The 26,107-nt window shown below is 42.9% G+C and overlaps 1 protein-coding gene across 2 annotated transcripts in view; it reads left to right on the forward strand.

The window, feature by feature from the left end:
• The first annotated feature begins 8,118 nt into the window (after positions 1-8,118).
• The window catches only part of LOC114799037 (mitogen-activated protein kinase kinase kinase kinase 4-like), a 43,646-nt gene continuing 25,657 nt past the window's right edge, over positions 8,119-26,107 (forward strand). For both annotated transcript variants that reach the window (XM_028995158.1, XM_028995159.1), the window contains exons 1-7: positions 8,119-8,421; positions 8,539-8,604; positions 20,467-20,523; positions 21,536-21,661; positions 22,223-22,333; positions 22,419-22,509; positions 24,566-24,696. In XM_028995158.1, coding sequence (XP_028850991.1) covers positions 8,365-8,421; positions 8,539-8,604; positions 20,467-20,523; positions 21,536-21,661; positions 22,223-22,333; positions 22,419-22,509; positions 24,566-24,696 — 639 coding nt within the window. In that variant the 5' untranslated portion in view covers positions 8,119-8,364. The remainder of the gene's footprint in view (positions 8,422-8,538; positions 8,605-20,466; positions 20,524-21,535; positions 21,662-22,222; positions 22,334-22,418; positions 22,510-24,565; positions 24,697-26,107) is intronic.

A 26,107-nucleotide genomic window follows, 5' to 3' on the forward strand; every position in this document is an offset into this window, starting at 1 on the left:
ACTTTAATTGGGTCCTGTTTTCTGCATCTATGACAGTGGTGTCTAGTGGTTAAGGAAGCGGCCCTGAAATCAGAAGGTTATCGGTTCGAATCCTGAACCACTGAGGTGCCACCAGGCAAAGTACCATCCCCATACACTGCTCACTAAGGGTGATGGGCTAAAAGCAGAGGACACATTTTGTTGTGTGCACCGTGTACTGCGCTGTGTTCCACAATGACAATCAGTTCCCTTTTTTTTTTTATAACTTTCACTTTCATATGCAGTCATGATTGTAGTCATGAGGGTAAGCCTAGTGTGTAAGAAAGCTGACTTGTAATCAGAAGGTTGCTGGTTCAAATCCCAAGCTGCCAATGTGCCACCGAGCAAAGCAACTGTACCCACACACTGCTCCCTCAGGGCATGGGTCATACCTGAGCTTCATGTCTTAAACAGGATGTCTGGAAACCATTCACTTTCAGTTGACAAAAATGTATGTGCAACAGGCAACAGTCTTTACTTAATAATACTGTGTAATACTAAACCTAACCATACTCCTAAACCAAATACAACACATAGTTCCATCCCTCCCAGATACTATTAACATAGACAGTATTTTATCATTGCTCTGCTCACTTTGTTTACAACCTGATTCCCATTTAATTAATAATCTTCCTCATCTGCCATTCAGCTGTGAACAAAGAAAGTGAAGGGTAAACGTCGCCCTCTGCTGTCCAGTTGTTGGTTTGGTCCAGTTGACTCAAGATTATTTATAAAGCATGTTACAAAAACAATATTTAACCAAAGTACTGTACAATAAACAATGTTTATTGTTCGAATGTGCAAATTTGTATTTTCCAGTCGAGAACTGGGGGTCACCATGTTTTAATCTGGACATTGGAACAGTGAGGAGCATTTGTTCAGCCTTTAGTGATCTTGTGGGATCTTATGGAATTAAAAGATCAGTGAGGTATGAAAGAGCTAATTAAACAGAAAAACTGGGTGGTCAGTTGTCCAGTGAAGGTAATAAGACATGATTAATAGATGTGTACTGTCGAGGCCCAACGTTTTGAAAATGACACAAATACTGGTTTTCACAATGTTTTCTGCTTCTGTTTTTATTATGCCAATGTGCATATACTCCAGAATGTTATGAAGAGTGAGCCAGTGAATTGTAAAGTCCCTCTTTGCCATGAAAATGAACATTTCCACTGCAGGACTGTCTCTTAAAGATGATTCAGCTGTGGGATTGGGGTTTCACCAGTGCAGAGCTTGTACAGGAATAGCTTCAGGCAGGTATGAGTGCATCTGCACACACAGTGAGGCGAAGACTTTTGAAGGATTTCCCACACACAAAGGAGGGAATGTCTTGGACCTGGTCTTCAGTCGTCCTTCTCCAACTTCTGACCTTTCTTCCACTCCCCTTCACATCTCTGACCACCACTTCCTGACCTTTACACTCACTGTACCTACAGGATCCACAACTGTCCCCCGTCCATCCTTCATTAGACAAAACCTTCACACTGTCTCACCTTCATCTGTATCTTCCTGCATTCTTTCACATCTCCCAACCTCTGACTCATTCCTCTCCTTACCACTAGAGACCGCTACTAACTCTCTCCTCTCCTCACTTTCCCTTTCCATTGATCAACTCTGTCCTATATCAACTAAACCCAAATGGACTTCTCCCCCTGCGCCCTGGCTCTCCGATACATTGCGTAGCAATCGAAGAGTTCTTCGAGCAGCGGAGAGAAAATACAAGAAATCTCAACTTGACTCAGACCTACTGGATTACCAGAATCTTCTGCGCAAATTTTCTACTAACCTCACTACTGCTAAAACTGCTTTCTACAAAGCAAAACTAGAAGCCTCTGCCCACAACCCTCAAAAACTCCACAACATCTTCTTATCCCTACTCAACCCCCCGACTCCCCCTGCCCCAACTTCCTTAACAGCTGATGATTTTGCCAACTTCTTCACAGGGAAGATTGAAAAAATCTGTGAGACATTCTCCACCACTAATCCTACTCTTCCTTCTGAAAATTCTACAACTACTCTAAATCAATTTTCTAAAATCACATCTGATGAAATCATTCAGATTATATCCACAGGCAACCCAACCACCTGTCCACTAGATCCAATACCTTCTGCAATGTTTCAAACTATCTCCCCTGACCTCATCCCTTTCGTTTCTTATATCATAAACAGCTCAATCTCATCTGGCCACGTACCATCCGCCTTCAAAACAGCCAGGGTTCTTCCAATCCTAAAGAAACCCACTGCTGATCCTACAGACATTAACAATTACAGACCAGTTTCCCTCCTCTCATTTCTGTCCAAAATCCTTGAGCGCTGTGTCTACAACCAACTATCACTCCATTTATCACAGAACAACCTCCTGGATCCTAACCAGTCTGGCTTCAGAACAGCTCATTCCACCGAGACTGCCCTTTTGGCGGTTACCGAGCAGCTACATGCAGCCAGATTGGCAAAACTGTCATCAGTTCTTATTCTCCTCGACCTATCTGCTGCATTTGACACCGTTAACCACAAGACTCTCTTGTCAATCCTGAAGAGGCTTGGAATTCGGGGCTCAGCATGGCAGTGGTTTGCTTCCTACCTTGATGAGCGATCTTACCAAGTGACTTGGAAAGGATCCACCTCTACCTCACGTAGACTCTCCACTGGTGTCCCTCAAGGCTCGGTGCTAGGTCCTCTCCTTTTCTCCCTCTACACGAGATCACTTGGTGAGGTCATTTCCTCACATGGATTATCCTACCACTGCTATGCTGACGACACACAACTCCTCTTCTCCTTTCCTCCCTCTGATCTTCATGCTGCTTCCAAAATCTCTGCATGTCTAACCGACATCTCGTCTTGGATGGCAGCCCATCACCTCCAACTCAATCCCACCAAAACTGAACTAATATTCATTCCAGCAGATTCTTCACCACATCAGGATCTTGCTATTTACCTAGACAACTCGCAGCTCTCTCCTTCTGCAACAGCCCGCAACCTTGGGGTAACAATAGACAACCAACTCTCCTTCTCAACTCACATCAGCAATCTTTCCCGCTCATGTAGATTCCTTCTCTACAATATCAGACGAATTCGCCCTTATCTGTCAACCCAGGCCACCCAACTACTGGTTCAGTCCTTAGTAATCTCACGACTGGACTACTGTAACTCCCTTCTAGCTGGTCTACCACTATGTACCATCCGACCTCTTCAACTCATACAAAATGCAGCAGCACGACTGATCTTCAACCTCCCCAAATTCTCCCATACCACCCCTCTGCTACGTTCCCTTCACTGGCTCCCAGTAGCTGCACGCATCAGGTTCAAAATACTGATGCTGGCCTACAAAGCCAAACATGGAGCAGCACCATCCTACCTCACAGCTCTTATTACACCCCGCACTGCACCTCGTTTACTCCGAGCCTCCAGTACTGCTCGCCTGGTCCCTCCATCTCTGAAGGTAAAAGGAAAACATTCATCCAGACTTTTCTCCATCTTGGCCCCTCGGTGGTGGAATGAACTTCCCCTCGAGGTCAGAACAGCTCAGTCACTGAGCACCTTCAAACGACAGCTCAAGACCTTCCTCTTTAAAGAATACTTAGATTAAATTGTAATTTTCTTGTTGTCGAACTTTGTGTACAGAATCTACAACAGAGTGAACTAAATAGATGTATTCATAGTTGGGGTCCTAGTGAACCGGAATTGATCTCTTCATCGATGGTAACTTGAAAGCACGTTGTAAGTCGCTCTGGATAAGGGCGTCTGCCAAATGCCGTAAATGTAAATGTAAATGTAAATGTACATGGAACCTTGGACATGGAACTGTGGGGCAGACGTCCTCCCGACGAACCACGACCCCTGGATCTGTCACGTCATTCTGTCACGTTGGGCTGGACATGGCGATGAAGGAGGACGCATACGCACAATTTTATGCGACAGGGGTTTAATACAAACTTCACGAGACAAGGGAACAGGCAATGACCCGACAGTGAACAGACAGGATAGCTTTATACAATTATATACATATACACCAGGTGAACACAATCAGGGAACATTACACAGGACGAACATGAAAATCCGGACCGAACTCCGGACCCGGAGTCACCTCTGCCGGTCCGGATCATGACAGTTTCTCATCCAAGGGCTCACCTACAATGGTACCAAAACATCCTCCAACAGCAACTTCTCCCACCATCCAAAAACAGTTTGGTTAAGAATGATGCATTTTCCAGCATGATGGATCATCATGCCATAAGGCCAAAGTGATAACTAAGTGGCTCGGGGAACAAAACATTGACATTTTTGGTCCATTGCCAGGAAACTCCCCAGATATTAATCCAATTGAGAACTCTTGAGGTCAACCCTCCAGAGGCGGGTGTACAAACAAAAACCCACAGCCATGCTTTGGGTCTCCAAACACGAATGAAAAAAGTAGAAAATTCCAGATAAAAATAGCCAGTACATAAAAATGACCAGGACAAGTTTATGATGATCCAATTTTTCCAATCCAAAGTTTTTAATGATATGATAAATGGTTGGTTTAGGTGCAGTCTTAGCAGAGGCTATATCCTTGCCTGTGAAGCCCTTTTTATGCAACGCAATGATGACTGTACTTGTTTACTTGCAGGTTACCATGGTTAACAGAGGAAGAACAATGATTTCAAGCATCAGCCTCTAAAGCATCCAGTAGCATGACTGAATGAACTCCAGCCTTGTGCTTGTCAACACTCATGTGTGTTAACAAGAGGATAACTGACATGATCTCAGCAGGTCCTTTAGTGGCAGGGCTAAAATGCAGTAGAAATTTTTGTTTAAGATTAAGTTCACTTTCATGGCAAGAGGGAGTTTTCACGGGATCACTCTTGATAACATTCTGGAGTATATGCAAATTGACATAATATAAACAGAAGTAGCAAACTTAGCTCCTCCATACTGATCTTTTAATTCCATAAGATCCCACAAGATCACTAAGGGCTGAACAAAGACTCCTCACTGTCCACTCTAGGGCCTGTACTGGGCCACTGTCCTGCGGCGCATTTCAAGCTGTAGTGACTGTCCTGTATCACTAGGGTCTTTACCGGGATGCTGTCCTGCGGCGCATTTCAAGCTGTAGTGACTGTCCTGTATCACTAGGGTCTTTACTGGGACGCTGTCCTGCGGCGCATTTCAATATGTAATCACTGTCCTGTATCTCTAGGGTCTGTATCGGGCCACTGTCCTGTGGTGCATTTCAAGCTGTAGTGACTGTCCTGTATCACTATTACCTTTACCAGGACGCTGTCCTGGGGCACATTTCAAACTATAGCGACTGTCCTGTATCACTAGGGTCTGTATCGGGCCACTGTCCTGCACCGCATTTCAAGCTGTAATGACTGTCCTGTATCTCTAGGGCCTGTACCAGGTCAATGTCCTGCGGCACATATCAAGCTGTAGTGACTGTCCTGTATCACTAGGGTCTTTACCGGGACGCTGTCCTGTGGCACATTTCAAGCTGTAGTGACTGTCCTGTATCTCTAGGGCCTGTACCGGTTCACTGTCCTGCGGCGCATTTCAAGCTGTAGTGACTGTCCTGTATCACTAGGGTCTGTACCAGGCCACTGTCCTGCACTGCATTTCAAGCTGAAATTACTGTCCTGTATCTCTTGGGCCTGTACCAGGCCACTGTCCTGCGGCACATTTCAAGCTGTAGTGACTGTCCTGTATCTCTTGGGCCTGTACCAGGCCACTGTCCTGCGGCGCATTTCAAGCTGAAATGACTGTCCTGTATCTCTAGGGTCTGTACCAGGCCACTGTCCTGCGTCACATTTCAAGCTGAAATGACTGTCCTGTATCTCTAGGGTCTGTACCGGGCCACTGTCCTGCACCGCATTTCAAGCTGTAGTGACTGTCCTGTATCACTAGGGTCTGTACTGGGCCACTGTCCTGCGGCGCATTTCAAGCTGTAATGACTGTCCTGTATCTCTAGGGTCTGTACCAGGTCACTGTACCAGGCCACTGTCCTGCGGCGCATTTCAAGCTGTAGTTACTGTCCTGTATCACTAGGGTCTGTACTGGGCCACTGTCCTGCGTCACATTTCAAGCTGAAATGACTGTCCTGTATCTCTAGGGTCTGTACCGGGCCACTGTCCTGCACCGCATTTCAAGCTGTAGTGACTGTCCTGTATCACTAGGGTCTGTACTGGGCCACTGTCCTGCGGCGCATTTCAAGCTGTAATGACTGTCCTGTATCTCTAGGGTCTGTACCAGGTCACTGTACCAGGCCACTGTCCTGCGGCGCATTTCAAGCTGTAGTTACTGTCCTGTATCACTAGGGTCTGTACCGAGCCACTGTCGTGCGGCGCATTTCAAGCTGTAGTGACTGTCTTGAATGTAACAATGTAACACTAAACTAAACTTAAGGCTGTTAACCCCTGCTGAAATATATATTTAAAACCGGCTTTACAAACTAAACTCTGGAGAAATATTGCACTATATATCGTAAAATGATTTTCTATCATAGGAGACAGTTGATTTATATAGAAAATGGTTTTAAGGTCCGAACCTACTTTTGAACGCAGGCTCACACAAATTGTTCTCTATGTTGGTGGTAGCAGTTAGCTGACTGTTTTTGAATATGTGACAATTACACTATTGTTAAAATAGTTTTAATAAACACCCATTATTTTTTTTTCTTTCTTTTAGGGCTGTTGGCACACATACAAATAGTTATCCTAAGTGTGTAACACATTCTTTATATCAAATAGAGAGTGCATAAAGTAATGACAGTCATGTTCCACTATGGACTTTACCGAGCCACCGGGCCACTGTCCTGCAGCGCAGACCATGCTGTAATGACTGTCCTGTACCAACAGGGACTGTACCTGCATTACATTGTCACGTTAAATTTAACAGTACAGTACACTCAGAGGCTGTAACCCCTGCTGCGGTACATGTGACTGCAGGCCTGCCCGTGGCATAGGCAGTATTGGCAGATGCTAATGGCGGCATCCATCCAGGTAGCGCCACAAACAAAGGAAGAAAAAAAAAAGTATTTCTTAACACTAGCTTGTATTAATGTGTCTTAATACAAAAAGAACACATGACAGGCACCTGGCGAGCAGTGTGTGGGGATGGTGCTTTTCTCAGTGTCACCTTGGCGGATCAGGATTCGAACCAGTAACCTTCTCATTACGGGGCCGCTTCCTTTACAACTCAACTACTGGCTATACCATAGATTTCTTCTTTGATTTGAGTTCAGGTTGGTATCGGCGATACTGATAACTCCTACAAAAACTAAATGTGTTTGGAAAACCAAAATAAAAAGGGTGCAGTGGGATTTTCCGGGGGTGAGGGTGTCAGCTGCTCTGTGTGCGCACCTGCAGGAAACCCCTCATTTGGGGTTGTGAAAGTTGGCAACACTACTGATGGAGGGAGGTTTTTGTGTTCCGTTCTTGTGCAATCTGACCTTTATTGCCCCCAAACAATAATAAAGTTAATCTGGAACACCCTACCTGCAGAGTTCCTTTAAAAACTGTGTGCAGGTGTACCTAGAAGAAATTATAATGTTTTGAATGCAAAGGTGGTCACAAAAATATTGATCTGTTTTAGATTTTTATTCCTTTCAATTGAAGCATTAGACAAATATGATAAAAATGACAGTCATGTCATGAACACAAAGATAAACCGATTGAAGGGCGTCACATAGGATGAATTTCCCTGTTTGCCCAGTGGCACACTGGGCACAGTGTAGTGGACTTTGTTGTTATACATACATCTAGATTTATGCATCTGTTTTATGGTACTTATGAACTGTTCAGTTAATATAAAAGGAAATAAAATAATGATTTGGAGATGATATTTGCTGTTGACCAGAATGTATTTAGAGACTTGGACAAGGATATTCCAGCTGTACTGAATTGTACGGTACAGTTTGGTATTGTACTACTGTAAATTGAACAATAATGAATTATACTATATATACTATAATAATGAATTACACTATACTATAGTCTGTTGCCTTCATTGTAGTGTACTGTATATGTCAATTTGTGGGAATAATAAAGGATGATATTAAATTGTTTTGTGCCTTAACAATATATTGTTAGCCCATTCGTCTCTGATTTGAATCCTGTGATCCGGGTCCGGCCCTGGCCTGACGGGGCGGGGCCTGTCTCTCTGCCCACAGGCCCTGCCTCTCGCTCCGTGACTCCGCCGTCTGCCTGTCTGCCCAGCCGGTCATGGAGTAGCAGCTCGCCGCATCGGAGCACAAAAGGATAAAACGCCGATCGGGACCCACATCCGCACGGACAGCGAGCCGGTACCGAACGATGCGCGCCTCCAGCGGACTGTAAGGCCTGGACACAGGGGCGCTTTCCATTCAGAGGCGAGAAGATGGCGAACGACTCTCCAGCGAAGAGCCTGGTGGAGATCGACCTCGCCTCTCTGCGGGTAAGCGGCGGCCGGGCATTGTTCGGCGGCGAGTACCGTACATATACGGTCCGGCGGTTCCGAACCGGGTTTTTTTTGCATTTGTCTACTGGCGCCAACACCCATTTGTATCCGCAGGATCCGGCTGGGATTTTTGAACTGGTGGAGGTGGTCGGGAATGGGACCTACGGACAGGTTTACAAGGTGGGTCCGCGCATTGTGTTACACACAATACGAATAATCGGCTCCTGTATATTAATGTGTCCACTGTCGGTATTAATATTTGTCGCAAGCGGCTGGGGACAGATGCGTTGTTATCAGGAGACAGTAGGAAATGGGGCGCAGCCCTCCAGTGTCCCCTGCCTGTCCGCCCTGCTCCTTTCTCGGCTTCATTTTCACAGCCACCCCGCAGTGCAGCCTCCAAACCAATCAGCGCCCTTTCTCGACCCCCGCCCTAACCAAACGAGCCATGCATCCATCCACCCTGCTTCATCCTTCCAGGCCGCAGCGACTATGATGATGATGATGATAATGACAGTATGGCCATTGGTCAGGGGTCATCCGGAGCGCACGCACGTTTAAGAATGATGCTGTCTCAATATCATCTGAGGCACTGTCCCAAACTACTTTCCCAACTTACATCTCATCTGTCCGGTACTTGCTGGAAATATTGATTACATAGTGGCTGGTCATGTGAATCCACTAATCTCTGCTCCTGTCTGTCCCACTGGAATGAATAGCAGGAGCTGTCAGTCAGGGTCCCGGATTTGATGTGGTCTGGTCTGGTGTAGTGGGTGAGAGGTGTGAATGGAGCGACGTGTCAGGATTGGCAGTGACTTTGCAGCACTATACCCAGCTCTGGGTGTGGTTGTAACAGCAATATGTGTAGTCTGTTTTCAGTCCAAGTTACATTCCACTAGGAAGTTGAAATATGTTTACTTTGAAAGTAATTTTATAAAAAATTTAAAGTATACTTACTTTTTACATCAATAATTGAGAAAGTAATTGACCACCCCGAAGAACTGCAAAAAAAAAGGAAACAGCATGGGTGTTGTGCCAGAAAAAAAATATTTTAAAATATTCTGAATAAATTATTTTTAGATACTGTAACAGACTACAATATAACTGATGTCATCTGATGTAAAGGGTACAATGTACAGGTAAAATACAAAGACTCAATAATCACTAGGAATAGACTGATCCGGTCTTCTCAGTTCCAATATTGATAATTGATTTGAGACCGAAAGAGTGTCGTGGCTCTGTGAGTTTCGTGAGTCGTGTCATCACAAGAGTCCTGATTGTTTGCACCTGTTGTTATAAATATTTGCCTATTTCCCATCCTTGTCAGGTCATTGATTGTCTACCTGTCCTTGTAAGTCATGTCGTGTTGTGTATTAAATCTTGTTTGTAGTAGTCATGCGTTTGCATCCATCCTTTCACCTGCCTTGTTTTGCTGTGCCACCGAGACAATACACACACTGATGTGTGTGTGTGTATAGAGAGAGAGTTTGTATATCAGTCGATCCGGACAATCGATTCTAGACCGAATATATATATATATATATATATATATATGTGTGTGTGTGTGTGTGTGTGTGTGTGTGTGTGTGTGTGTGTGTATATCACACACTGCTCAAATAAATAAAGGGAACACTAAAACAACATAATGTAACTCCAAAGTTTACATTGGTTGGAAATTAGCAAGACATCCCCAATAAAGGCGTGGTTCTGCAGGTGGTGTCCACAGACCACTTCTATGCTTTCTGCCTGATGTCTTGGTCACTTGAATGCTGGTGGTTCTTTCACTCTAGTGGTAGCATGAGATGGAGTCTACAACCCACACAAGTGGCTCAGGTAGTGCAGCTCATCCAGGATGGCAGATTAACTGGTTAAGAAGGTTAACTGTGTCTGTCAGCGTAGTGTCCAGAGCATGGAGATGCCACCAGGAGACAGGCCAATACATCAGGACATGTGGAGGAGGCCAAAGGAGGGCAACAACCCAGCAGCAGGACAGCTACCTCCATCTTTGTGCAAGCAGGAACATTTATTTATTATATAACCTATAATCACATGTATGTCTCAATGGGCTTTGACAGACCCTACAGTTGACAATTGAACATAGTATGATAAGAATTTCATTCATTCAGATCTAAGATGTATTATTTTATTGTCCCCTTTATTTTTGAGCTGTGTGTGTGTGTAGATACATGTACAGTTTAAAATATCCACCCTTTGCTCTGATTACTGCTTTGCACACTCTTGCCATTCTCTCGATGAGCTTCAAGAGGTCGTCACCTGAAATGGTTTCCCAGCAGTCATGAATGAGTTCCCAGAGGTGTTTTGATGCCTTCAGTGAGAATCTACCAATGTAAATGGTCATGAAAATAGAAAACACATTGAATGAGAAGTTGTGTCCAAACCTTTGGCCTGTACACTATATATATAAAGTACTCCTTTAAATGCACATGGCACTATGCTGTGGGCGGAGTTAGATGTCTGCTCCGGTCATGATCAACTTTCTACCAAGCAGAGGAGAGCAGTGATCCCTTTATTATTTAGCTTTGTATTACATAAAAGCAGTAATGTTTGGTACGTGTAATGTCCCCGTGTCATGTTTGAATGACACGTAACAGTGTATCAAAATATATAAAAAATAAGGGTCTCCCAAGGTGTCATCAATTAGCACTGTGTGATCAAGACCCAACACACCTCTCAGCAGGCTGCACCTGGTTAGTCCAGATGAGTCGAGATATCATACATATAATAACATAACATACAATTATACATTTTAAAACATGCATGCACACTGTTGATTGGGTTGGGAACACAACACACATAGTAAATATTTTAGATATAATGATTTCTTCTTAATATAATTTACGGCATCCCTTAGCAAAAAGAAAATCATGGTGTTTCAAGTTTGAGGTTATTTGTCACATGGACAGGTCAGAAATGTATCCTGACCTGTTCTTATTGGATTGTGCAATTTTATGTCAAATTTAGATAGGCTAAATTCAAAGTGCAAATAAAAAAACAAGCCAGAAATTAATGTTTAACATAAACAATAAACACATACATTGTGGGTGGTGGCTATTGAGGGAGAATAATATGCATTTGAAGATTATTTTATAATCTTCACAGCACCTGCATTCATGACACCATGATGCCAGTGTTTCTGCCTTTTCTATGTACAGGTCGGTTAGCTCAGCTGGTTAGAGCGTGGTGCTAATAATAATAACATGAAGGTTGCGGGGTCGACTACCTTCACTTTGAGGTGGTGGTGTCCTAGCATACAAACAGACTCGTAATCAGAAGGTTGCCGGCTCATCCCCTTTCATGGCTGCCCACTGCTCATCAAGGATGATGGGTTAAAAGCAGAGGACACATTTTGTTGTGTCACCATGTCTCACTTCACTTTCACTTTCATTTTACAGTTGTGGGGAAATGATTTGAGAATGACTTAAATACTGGTTTTCACAAAGGGTGCTGCTTCATTGTTTTTCAATCTTTTGTCAGTTGATTCTGTGGTGTATTGAAGTCCATAATGCCCATCGCCCATGGTTACCAACATTTACCCGGGTCTGGTGGAATTGAGATGCTGTAAGCATAACAAATAGAGAGCGTGATGGAATCGTGTGAGATTCTCTTTCTTTCCGGTGGACCGCCTTTCTCTGCATGCTTTACTGTAATGTGTAGTGGTAAAGATGGAAAAAGCGGTCTGTAAAATCAGGTTCGAACAAGACTCAGTTAGGTAATCCAAAGACATGGTCAAGAACAAGGTGGTTTTCGTGAGGCAAAAAACGTAAACTAGTTTGGCGAAAGAGTTCACAGTGTTTGTTGTTGTTACTGCCACCTTGTGGTGTCTGCTGTCTTCTTCGTGACCTCCTGGTGTTTCGCTGGCATCGAGGTTGTGTCACACATGGTGTTTTTGCTCTGATTTAAAAGCTGGATATCGGGATATTGACTAATTACTTAGGGAGCTTGTAACGGTTTGGTTCGGTGTGTAGTGGAGAAAACTCAGGTGAAGCATATAGACAATGGAGGCCCGCTGGGAAGAAAGAATCTCACCATCACATTTATATATTTATTTGTTCTGCCATGCCCAAGTTTATATCGGTAACTGCTTGTATAGAAGATTGGGACACTACACATTCCAAAAGGGACCACGGGACCAGTCTGCTCAGTTCCTCTGCTTGGCGAAGACTCACTCTGCAGTTGCAGACAACTGTGCCCACAGCATTGTACTGTGTGCTTTTAAAACGAGGAGTACTTCATAAATACAACTGTTACAAGCTTTTTTTATTTCCCACAAAATTGAACAATATGTATACATGTATAGGTGAATGAGGGAATATAATGATAGATCAGTTATGTTGATTTACCTTGAGCTAATTTGATAATTTGATTGTGATTAATGAACATTTTAACATTTTAAAATGGAAAAAAAACATATTCTCCATTTTTCTGAAGGACTTCCACAAGACCCATCTTGTCTGCCACAGGCTGCCCTATATCTCCCTGCTGCAACCGCATTGGTATAACAGGGACCTTCGGACTATAGGACACCTTATAAATAGCATAAATGTAAATATTTTTGCAGAAGTAGTCCCTGTGCAAACCACAATCCTTACTCTATGGGATTATTTGATACTGTACAAGATTAAAAGCTTCATATTGTAACCACCAGACTCCTTGAAATAAGTAAAAATCAACACATTTCCTAGCAATTATTGTACGTCCAGGGTTTAAATACTATATATAGTATACTAGTATATAGTAATCCTTTGCTATATCAAAAGCAAAGGATTTAGTAAAATATTTTACCTATGATAGAATAAGAGTGACTGAAAACTAAGAAATCGTATCGAAATCATTTATGTTTTTGGGTCAATGTAATATATTCAGTAAAATGGAAAACTAGAAGACTCTGATCTTGGTGCATGACCAGATCATGTGTCATCCATGTCCATGTGTCATCAACTGCATATTTAATTTATATAAAGATAAACACTTTATCTTTTCTGTGGTGGAGTCTGTGGAGTGTTTTAGACCGGATAAAGTTGTTCTGTTTACTATGCTTATTGCACTTGTATTTGGATAATTTCATACCCAACTGTAATGGCCACTCTACCAACGCCCCCAGGGGTATGTGGATTACTGAGGGGACGGGCACCCGGAAACAATTGAACCCGTGTTCAGTGCGCAGTATAAACCAGAGGCCGTGCATGACCATTACTCCCAGAATCCTCTAAGGCCTGCCGTGTTCATTTACACCTCAGTTGCGGTAACCTCCTCAGCCCACTGCCCCCCATCCCCTCATGCTGCTCATCCAACTCCCTGCATCTTAGAGCTCTCCTGAGCCCATTTATGTCTCCTGCCGTGCTCCAAACGCCCCTGAGACTCGCTCCACAGCCTGGCTTGTTGTCAGCCTTGGAAGGGGCGTGGCAGCTTATTAAGAGAGAGGATCAATGTATTTTTTGACCATTTTAAATATATTGACTTAGGCCTAGGAAATTATACATTGTTGATCAATAATCACATTAAAATTTAGATTTATCTCTGTGATCAGCTTTGCACATTTTCTCAATCACGATAAAAATGGCAGAAACTAGCATATTGTGAGTGTGCGTTTTATATCATTTTCAAATGGAGACTTGCAGCTGCTAGACATCCCAAGTCTGTGAGTCTCAGTGGGCAGGTTCCCGATGCCCACAAAGTATTCAGGAAAGTGAGCAAACGAGCATACAGGTGATTCAGTAGCTTGTACATTACGCACTTGAAAGAAGCACATACATGACGGATGAAGAAAAAGAGAGAACGTGTGTATATGTGCTTCACTGCATTTTGCCTGTTCATGTAGCCTGTGCTGTTGTAAAGAAGAGATGGAAGCACCGTTATTTAAACAGAGTGGGTGGTAGTAGCCTAAGGGTAACACACTTGCCTACGAACCAAGGTTCAAATCCCACTTACAACCATTGTGTCCCTGAGCAAGACACTTAACCCTAAGTCCCTTTAACTATTGATTTGCTGTAAGTCGCTCTGGATAAGGCTGTTTGATAAATGCTGTAAATGTAAACACACTCATCTGATGTTACCTGGCATGAAAGAGGCATGGCACAATTACAAGAATGAACAGTTCCTGATGTATTAACACAAACAGATAACTGTTAATATTGTATGTAAAAATGGTACAGATGTTATAGAAAAATCCCAAATAAAAGAAAGGAGAACGAGAGGACGAGGGAGAAAAAGGCCAGGAACCAGGCTTTAGCACACAACAGGGAGAGAAAAGGCCCAGAAAGCTGGGGGTGGGGTAAACCCCCCCAGCTCCTGGTGGAGGGGAAAGAGAGAATAGGCCAGGATAGGACCGGACAGGGTTTGTCCTTTGATATCCCTGCCTTGTCTTTCTCATCATGACATCCCAAGCCGTTTGATGGCTTTTGACACCTCTTGTTTGGGGGATGTCACAGCTTGACAAAGATACAAGTTTAAGGTTACCTTCACAAAAGATAAAAGCACAAAATGCCATGGACCTGGAATTTCCCATCTTACACTATACAAAGAGCATCCTGATTTTCTTGAAGACCATCAGATTTCAATGCAGACGGCCTCTTATTTAACCTCGTGAGGACCAAAAACTGATTACCTTCTGATTACAGATCTGTTTCTTTACCCGTTAGGCAAACCACTGCAGTATTGGTGAACATTTAAAGACAGAAAAACATGCAGACAGGGGTCCATGAGGCTTGTTTTCATCTGTCCTACTAATTGTATCTTCCTGGATACGAAACAGTCAGATGGCTGTAAGCAGAGCTGCTGATTGGCTGAGTGTTGAAGCAGTGTTATGTTGTCACTGGGCAGACTGTTCATTCCCTTCTGAGAATGGAAATGTGTGTATGTGTGTGTGTGAGTGTGACATACACACACACAGTAAAAAGTAAAATGCACGTATTTTTGTCAGACAACATTTGAAACAAACTGAGGGGAAACTATGAACAATAAGTTATAAAGCATCAAAATGCAAGCAAACCATACTGATCTGCTGCTAACAGGTTTTTCTGTAGATTATGACAGAAATATAGAACGATGTTGTGTAAAAGCAAAAAACTTAAAATCCTTAAAATCCATAAAAGCATTAAAAAAAAATCCATAAAAGCATCCATAATGCATATAGTAACTATACCTCATCATATCAGTTAAACTGAAAATTAGGTCTATAAGTTATAACATGCAAATAATATTTCATTCATACTACCAGCAACAAGCAGTGTTCACTGTTACAACACTGTTACAATATCAGTTGTAGCAACTGATATTATTCTTCAGCATACCGGCTTTCATACTGATATTCCAGTATGATAGGCCTCTCCTATTATATAAAGTCACGGCACAAAAAGTAGGTGCAGGTACCAGAGCACGACATGAGTGACAGAGGGCTTTTAATGATGAATGATGTTTTGAAAATGAATGAAAAACATGTCATAAATGTAAATCAAAATGCAACGTAACAGTGTATCAAAATATATAAAAAATAAGGGTCTCCCAAGGTGTCATCAATTAGCACTGTGTGATCAAGACCCAACACACCTCTCAGCAGGCTGCACCTGGTTAGTCCAGATGAGTCGAGATATCATACATATAATAACATAACATACAATTATACATTTTAAAACATGCATGCACACTGTTGATTGGGTTGGGAACACAACACACATAGTAAATATTTTAGATATAATGATTTCTTCTTAATATAATTTACGGCATCCCTTAGCAAAAAGAAAATCATGGTGTTTCAAGTTTGAGGTTATTTGTCACATGGACAGGTCAGAAATGTATCCTGACCTGTTCTTATTGGATTGTGCAATTTTATGTCAAATTTAGATAGGCTAAATTCAAAGTGCAAATAAAAAAACAAGCCAGAAATTAATGTTTAACATAAACAATAAACACATACATTGTGGGTGGTGGCTATTGAGGGAGAATAATATGCATTTGAAGATTATTTTATAATCTTCACAGCACCTGCATTCATGACACCATGATGCCAGTGTTTCTGCCTTTTCTATGTACAGGTCGGTTAGCTCAGCTGGTTAGAGCGTGGTGCTAATAATAATAACATGAAGGTTGCGGGGTCGACTACCTTCACTTTGAGGTGGTGGTGTCCTAGCATACAAACAGACTCGTAATCAGAAGGTTGCCGGCTCATCCCCTTTCATGGCTGCCCACTGCTCATCAAGGATGATGGGTTAAAAGCAGAGGACACATTTTGTTGTGTCACCATGTCTCACTTCACTTTCACTTTCATTTTACAGTTGTGGGGAAATGATTTGAGAATGACTTAAATACTGGTTTTCACAAAGGGTGCTGCTTCATTGTTTTTCAATCTTTTGTCAGTTGATTCTGTGGTGTATTGAAGTCCATAATGCCCATCGTCATATTTGGAGGAAAAAGGGCGAAGCCTTCAAGCATGAGAACACATCCCAACTGTGAAGTACGGAGTTTCAAAGGCTTTCATTTTCAAGTTTGAGAAGTTTCCTGGCCATGGATTGTGTTTTGTTCCTCAAGCCACTTAATTATCACTTATGGCATGGTGCTCCGAAAGCAAATTCTGGTAAAGGTATTCTTTTTCACCATAATGTTCTTGGACGGTTGGGAGAAGTTGGTGTCAGAGTACCATTTTTATTCATGGCTGTGTTCTTAGGCAAAAGTGTGAGTGAGCCCACTCCCTTGTATGAGAAGTGGTCTTGGAGCTTGCTGAACTTTCTTGGGCATCCTGAAGCCATAACCTCTTACCTCTTACCTTGATGATCCCATAATTGGTTGGGTGCAATCTTAGTAGCAGCAGTATCTTTTCCTGTGAAGCCCTTTTTATACAACGCAGTGATGACTACATGTGTTTCCTAGCGTGTAACCATGATTAACAGAGGAAGAACAATGATTTCAAGCAATATGATCCTTTTAAAGCATCCTGTCTGCTATTCTACTCAATTAGCATGATAGAATCTCCATCCTTATGCTCGTCAACATTCTCACCTGTGTTAATCACTGAAATGATCTCAGCAGGTCTTTTGTGGCAGGGCTGAAATGCAGTGGAAAAGTTCATTTTCATGGCAAATAAGGACTTCAACTGATCAGGTTCTATATTCTTTCAATTTTTAAGCAAAATTGCACCATTTCCCAGTTCACTTAATGCCTGCTTTATAGAAACAGCACTCAACCAACCAGTGAACTATGGCATTGATGTAACACAACAACAACATTTATTTCTTATATAGCCCAAAATCACATACAGTATGTCTCAATGGGCTTTGACAGGCCCTACAGTTGACACCCCCCACACTTGACCCTTCTGCACACAAGGAAAAACTCCACACAAAAACCTCTAGGAGAGAGAAAAAAGGAAAGGAAGAAACCTTGGGAAGGAGTGATACAGAGAGGGACCCCCTTCCAGGGTAGAGTGAGCCTGCAAATGGTGTCAGTGCAGGGTTGGATATGATATAATGAGTCCTACAGCTGTAGGGTTGGAGAAGACCAGGATGTATTCAGTGTCATGGTCTAGATTACGTGTCCGTAATGATGTTACTGGTCCATTTGAAGATCCCTGAAGCTGTAGTTGTAGTGGTGGTGGTGGCTGTGGTGACCCTCTGGTTTGTTTTATGTTTTGTCCTTGTAAAGCAGTTGTCAGGAACCAGGATGTATCTCCTTGTCTCTTCACTGGGGTCTGCCAGTAGTCTGGGTGCTTGATTCCGTGTCTCGGAGAAAAACAAACAGAAGCAGCGGCAGACGGTTGCACTGTACGACTGATACTGAAATCTGTGGTTATAATGGTATATTGGTGCTACAGTGGCCCGGTACCCTAACTAGGACAGCCTAACTGGTGAATTTAACTTTGTCTGTGTCTAACAGGGGGACTCTGTGATAAACTGGACTTTATAATTGACACTGCGTCAAAATCAAGTGAAATGAGGGTCTAGGACTTTAGCAAAAAGCCAGAGAAAACAGATAGGTTTTGAGATTGGATTTAAACACTGAGACTGTGTCTGAATCCCGGACACTGACAGGCAAGCCGTTCCACAACTGCGGAGCTCTATAGGAGAAGGATCTGCTCCCAGCTGTGACCTTCTGTACTTTTGGTACCAGTAGTGACCCCGCACCCATTGATCGAAGGGGGCGTGGCGGTTCGTAAGGAACCAAAAGTTCACTCAGGTACTGTGGGGCGAGACCATTTAGAGCTTTATAGGTTAAAAGTAGGATTTTGTAGTCAATCCTAAATTTGATGGGTAACCAGTGCAGTGATTGTAAGACTGGGGTGATGTGGTCAAATTTCCTGGTTCTGGTTAGAACTCTGGCTGCAGCATTCTGTACTAGCTGGAGTTTACTCATGCACCTACTAGAGCATCCAGACAATAATGCATTGCAGGAATCTAACCTTGATGTAATAAATGCATGGACCAACTTTTCTGCATCATGCATTGAAATGATATTTCTTATTTTCGCAATATTTCTAAGGTGAAAGAATGCTATTCTAGTGACATTATCTACGTGCGAACTGAATGAGAGACCTGCATCAATGATGACACCTAGATCCTTCACTTCAATACTCGGTGAGATACAAAGGCTATCCAGGGTTATTGTGTAGTCAGCCAGTTTATGCCTGGCTGCTTGAGGCCCGATTACGAGCGCTTCTGTCTTGTCAGGGTTTAGCAGGAGAAAGTTGGTGAGTATCCACTGTCTAATGTCCTTCAGACAATTCTCTATTTTGTTCAGCTGCTGCCTCTGATCTGGCATTGCTGACAGATACAGCTGTGTGTCGTCAGCGTAGCAATGAAAGCTAATACCGTGTTTGCGGATGACGTTGCCTAAAGGTAACATGTATAGAGAAAAAAGTAACGGACCTAGGACAGAGCCTTGTGGAACACCAAACTCTACTTTACTATGTGAAGATGAAACACCATTGATGTCCACAAACTGATATCGGTTGGTCAAATATGATCTGAACCATTCAAGGGCTGTTCCCTTAATCCCGATAACATTCTCTAACCTGGCAAGGAGAATAGCGTGATCAATAGTGTCAAACGCTGCACTCATGTACAGTTCTCAGTCCCCAGCGGGAAGCAATGGTCAAAAGTGAAACGTGATATTCCCTAAAAAAAAATGCATTGGTGAAATGGAACTGGTTTGGCTTCGACCCAAATGAACAAAGGTTTTTTATTTGCAATGTCTGCAAAAACAGGTACCAAACCAAAACAAACTATGAAACAAACCATGAAACAAACCACAAAACAGGTACCAAAAACAGGTACCTAACCAAAAAAACCCACAAAACAGGTACAAAACCAAAACAAACTATGAAACAAACCACAAAACAGGTACCAAACCAAAACAAACTATGAAACAAACCATGAAACAAACCACAAAACAGGTACCAAAAACAGGTACGAAACCAAAACAAACCACAAAACAAACCACAAAGCAGGTACCAAATACAGGTACCAAACAGAAACAAACCACAAAACGGGTACCAAAAACAGGTACCTAACCACGAAACAAACCGCAAAGCAGGTACCAAACCACAAAACAGGTACCAAAAACAGGTACCAAACAGAAACAAACCACGAAACAAACCACAAAACGGGTACCAAAAACAGGTACCAAACAGAAACAAACCACGAAACAAACCACAAAACAGGTACCAAAAACAGGTACCAAACCACGAAACAAACCACAAAACAGGTACCAAAAACAGGTACCAAACCAAAACAAGCCACGAAACAAACCACAAAATGGGTACCAAAACAGGTACCAAACCAAAACAAACCACAAAACGAGTACGAAAAACAGGTACCAAAACAAACCGGTTCCATCATCCATGATACATGATTTAACTGCATGACCCCCTTAGCAGCCAAGCTAGTGAGGGGCCTTTGGGTTCCAATCTTTTGTGTTCCAATCGGTCATGTGACCTCCTCCATTTAGATAAAAAAAAAAATGTCACCACTTTTCCACATTACTGTTTGTGTGTTGATTTGCAAATATACTGATTAAATAATAAAAATCTAATTTCAGGGACGTCATGTCAAAACTGGGCAGCTGGCGGCCATTAAAGTCATGGATGTTACTGAGGTAAGACAAAAAGGCTGTTTCTGTTGCTGTCAAAAGAGTAAAGCAAGTAAAGCAAGCTGTCAGGCTGAAAAAAACCCTTTCACAACAGCTCTCTAGATGAAGGTGTATATCTGTCAAAGTTAACAACAAGGAAAAGAACATGCCATCTCATTAGTGAAGCATGGTTGTGGTGGTGTCATGGCGTGGGCGTGAAAGACTGGTTCCCTTGTGTTTGTTGATGATGTGACGTGTGATCTGCTCATATTCAGCCAAATACAGCAGAACTCAATGGATTATGCTTCACAGTGCAGATGGACAATGGCCCGAAGCATATTCTGAAAGCACATGTGGGAGGCACATAAACAAAGCGTTAGAATTTCTATACCCCTCTCGCCTGATTTGGATGTAAATACCCTCAAATTAAAGCTGAAAGGTTGCAGTTTGTCTATTACACATCTTACTGTGAGTATGTTCATACTTTATGTTCTCACACATAGACACACAGACATATTATAATTCTTGATTTTTACAGATAAATGGTATGGACATACATAGGGCAGCTGGACAATATACAGCACTATAATGTTACTATAATGAAGCTAGTTAAAATGGAACAAATATCAGTGTAAGAGCAGAAGCACGGAATACTGTACTATTCTGTAGTAACTGTAGTTACTGTAGTAACAAGTATCAACATGTCACCATACATTTCTGAAGGTGCTATGGACATGGTGTCAGTAATGACAAATTCCAGTCTATACAAATAAATGAAATTATCACTGTCTGTAAATTAAGTTATGTGTTGTGTAAATGAAGCTCTTGTACTCCCCCTCCATACACACCCCACAAGAGTTGTGTCATGACTCCACATTGTACTAGAAGTCTGAAATGTACAGGATGAACATGTGGTTCCATGTGGAGCACCATCTTACACTGTATAGCATATATCATCTGTTGCATTAATAATCAGTCTCTCTTTATTGTTTGTTGATTGACACTGAAAGATTTAAAAAAAGACTGTGTGTGTGTGTAGGATGAAGAGGAAGAGATTAAGCTGGAGATTAACATGCTGAAGAAGTATTCCCACCACCGTAACATTGCCACCTACTATGGAGCCTTCATTAAGAAGAGTCCGCCAGGACATGACGACCAGTTATGGGTTAGTCCAGGTTAACATTTGTAATTGCTGTAAAAGGGTTTTTGTGATGCGCTGGGACGCATTATCTGTGATGTGTCATTTGGGGTTATGGGACTTTCAACATCAGACCCCCTTACCCAGGTGAGTCAGCTGGCTTGAATCCCAGCTGCAACAAGACAAGGGTATTCCCTCTTTAACCAAATAAGGCATGTGTATCTTCCCAAGGGACAGTGAGTTCACACATAATTACTTCCATGGTGCAACAAGAGGGAAAAAGAAGGTCAGGAATATTTTATCAAGTAATATGTTATTTTATAGGTCCTTTAGGCAGTCACCAAGAAGTTGCTGCAAGGGCCCTTTCCCACCACATCATTCATGTTGTTCAAACAGGTTTAATGTGCTACTCACTGTTGGTGTTGATTCTGTTACCAATGAGTATCTAGCCTAGTAGTATATTTTAGTACTGATTAATATTTAAGTCTATTTTTGACACCACTACTGCAGATAGACTGGGTTTTATGTCTCATGTAACTCTAAGCATGTTGGATAATTTTGTGTTTTTATGTGTGCACATGTGTGAAGCTGGTGATGGAATTCTGTGGGGCCGGCTCCATTACAGATCTGGTGAAGAACACCAAAGGCAACTCACTGAAGGAGGACTGGATAGCTTACATCTCTAGAGAGATCCTCAGGGTGAAATCATACAGCACACATGCACATCATACAGCGGTGATGCACCATGGGAATTGTAGTTTTACCTCCTGTGTTCTTGTTTTAGGGACTGGCCCATCTTCATGCCCATCACGTCATTCATAGAGACATCAAAGGCCAGAATGTGTTGCTTACTGAGAATGCTGAGGTTAAGCTGGGTGAGTTAGAGCTGTACAATATGGCCTAAAAAGATTTGCTAAGCTATATTGCGACATCCTATATCCTAAATTATCTTGGAATCTAACTCACTGTATTAATGCTTAAGTCAGCCCTTAATTGCATAAAATGACACCAATGACACCAAATGCAGGAAGAGTAAAATCAGGCGCTGCTATAGCAGTTATATAGTTATAACTGCCATCTCCACTCTCGGCGCCCAGGTACACGCCATGCAAGCAGCACCCGCTCCAATTCCCACAGCACATACAAACCATGCCACGATGTCCAGAGCGTGATCCCCACCGCCTCTGTCACACCACAACACTGTTGTGTCCCTTACAATGTGCCCCTGTATGATGGCCACACTATGGCGTGTCAGTGTTTTATGACCCGCCTCCGTATTTACCCTATTCATCCGCCATGATGATGTTGTTTCCTGGCTCGGTTGTGACATAGACTGGGCTACCCAACTTTTGGACCACTGGGACCTGACTCCATTGATGAATTCTTGGAGAGATACAGTTAGTTTTTCAGGGGGAGACTGGCGACTCATAGCGGTGAAGCAAGGTGACCGGAGCATGCAAGGATGAAAGAGGGGATCAAGGACAAACTGGGTTAACCGTGAGTGGGGATCATCGCTGAGTAGTATCTCCCTGGTTACTTCCATTGACCGGTGTCTGTCCAAACAACAGCAGGAGTGACATCAACACCCACTGAGTGCACAAACCTAACCACCTCGCCCCCCCAAGAGCCCACACACCACATCTGTTTCTGCTGATGAACCCATGCAGTTGGGTACTCTCTCCCATGGTGAGAGTAGCAGAATTGTTCTGGGCTTCTCCTCCACAAACCACTGGTGTCATGTTTGGGTGGGGCCCCACCTGCAACAGCCATCTTCAATCCAAAGATCAATACAAAATTACCTCAGTTCGTTTGGGACAGCCCTTCTCCCTGTGACAAGCCACACCTACTCCAAGCCATGCCTAAACAAAACCAAGCCACACCCACTTCAAATCGAGCCATGCCCACTCAGGAAAGAACATCAGTGGGGTGGTGCTCTCCCAGTGGGACCCCAAGGACAAAAATCTGCACCCTTGGTGCCTTCTTCTCCCGTCATCAGACACCAGTAGAGTGCAATTATGGCATAGGCAACTGGGAACTGCTAGCAGTCAAGCTTCGCCTGCATCGCCCATGGTCTCACGTGTCCCTGGAAAAGAGGGCCCTGGTTCATTGCTCGGTTTTGGATACACTTAGTGACTAAGAAATGGGCAAAGAAACATAAAAATGAATCTCATTTATCACTATATATTTTTTCTTCCAATGGGAGGGGTGAATCGGTGCTTGTACATCATATGAAAGTGATTAGTTCTCACATGAGACACAGCACTGCACCCTGTGCACACAGTGAAATGTTAATCCGCTGGGCTAAATGCAGACAGATCGACTGCCAAATTGGGAGAGGGAAATTATCTCTGACGACCAGTTTATTGTTACAAGGAGGTGCTAAGACAAGACCAGGACCAACACACTATACACAAACAAAACCACACACTAGCTCTCTGCTCCAAAACTGCCACACAGTGACTTCTAGGTGCCTCCCCAAACTCCTGTTACGCCTGTAATACTGGATACGCCTGGAACAACCAGTCATTGCACTGGGGCAGAACCATTAATTTAGTGGGCCTGCCCTCTCAGAAAAATGGATTTATGCGCACGGAACAGAGCTCAGACAAACAAACACCACGTACACAGGGATGTAACAGGGGCCGCTAACTACCGCAACAAAACCTGGACAATTCTAAAAACTTGGCCTGACGTTATTTCCTGGTCTCAAAAAGGGGACATGTCCCAGGAAAAGATGACGTCTGCTCACACTAAATGAATTGACTGGGCTAAGAAGCGAACCTCGAAAGCAAAGTACATTCTGTCTGTTTAAAAATAACAATAACGCTGGTATTAAAACTCAATGAACACACACACACACACACACACACTTCCTGGGATTGGAAGTTAATTGCTGATTTTCTCTGCTGCTCTCTGCATTATTTTCTGCAGTGGACTTTGGTGTGAGCGCACAGCTGGACCGTACAGTTGGACGTAGGAACACATTCATTGGTACACCCTATTGGATGGCACCTGAAGTTATTGCCTGCGATGAGAACCCTGATGCCACCTATGATTACAGGGTAAAAAACACTTTCTATGGCTTATGGCTTTCTATGGATTGGATTATTCATTTATGTGACTATTACATTTTTTAAGTTTTGTATAGAACTGATGTTTGTAAAACATCACAAACATCAATCATTGAACAGTTTTTACTGGCAGATGTTTTTTGGTGCAGTTTGAGTTCAGTATCTAACAAAAGCGAGTCCACCCCTCACATTTTTTGTAAATATTTGATTATAGCTTTTCCGTGGAACAACACTGAAGATATGACACTTTGATATAAAGTTGTGTTGAGCTTGTGCAACAGTGTCACTGATCCAGTCAATCTGCCGTGTCAGCATCGGCAAACCAGGAAACACGCACCCCCCACGACAGCGCTAATTGCTATTTTACGGCTTGAACTAAGATTCACAAACCCTCTTTATGTCCCTGACTCACACCTCTTGGATTACCACTCTACGGAATAATTCTCACAGCGCTCTGGCCCTTGCCTCCCCCATGTTGTTGATTTAAGAACACAGATTCTATCTGACTGACCCTGCCGATGCCTGTTGGGAGCCTGAAGATGCCTGTTGGGCGCCTGCACGCTCACTGCCGAAAGTCAGAAACTAGCTACATCGTTAAAACCAGGCGGTCACCCTCAGCCTGACCCAAGCAAGCTCGATCCTCCTCCCCTGAAACTTTGACAATGTCTGCGCCTGCGTCCTCCAACAGGACCCATGACAAACAGTCTAAATTTGCTGTCCCCTCAAAATAACTAAACAGAGCCAATAATGTCTAAAGCACTGGCACCAAAAGACGGCCAGGGCTATAAGAGGATCCTGACACTGATCTGCAGGATGGTGGTAAAGACCAGCGGTTTAACAGGACAGGTTCCACTCAGAACAGTTCTTGCCATGGTCAACTAAGGAAGTTGAGAGAACTTGGCTCAGTGTCATATCCAGAGGTAGTCTTTTGAAAATAGACATATGAGTGCTGCCAGCACTGCTGCAGAGGTTGTTGATGTCAGAGGTCAGCCTGTCAGTCATCAGAACAGACACCACACACTGCATTAAACAGGTCTTCTAAAGATGATGCACAAGAATTTCCAACAGTTTATTGAAGACAACCAGACTAAGGAAATGAACATTGGAACCATGTGCTATGTGGTCTGATGATCAAATAATTTGGTGCACTTTTGTTGTCAGTTGGTTTAGACATCAATTTCTGTGTTTTTGGTTGTTTTGAGGGGACAGTAAATTTACAATGTGAGTAGTATACTTACTTTTGCGAGATACTGTATGTGGCTTGGTGCAGGTGTTTTCAAATCATTCCAATAAAATGGCATGAGCCTTACATTTTTAGGTTGTATTCATACAATGGGGCAGATCCACAAATTTAGTTTCACAGCATTTGACTGCTGCACATATCTGAAGAAACACAATCAGA

This window comes from Denticeps clupeoides, chromosome 11, assembly GCF_900700375.1.
Source record: "Denticeps clupeoides chromosome 11, fDenClu1.1, whole genome shotgun sequence".
Classification (NCBI taxonomy): Eukaryota; Metazoa; Chordata; class Actinopteri; order Clupeiformes; family Denticipitidae; genus Denticeps; species Denticeps clupeoides.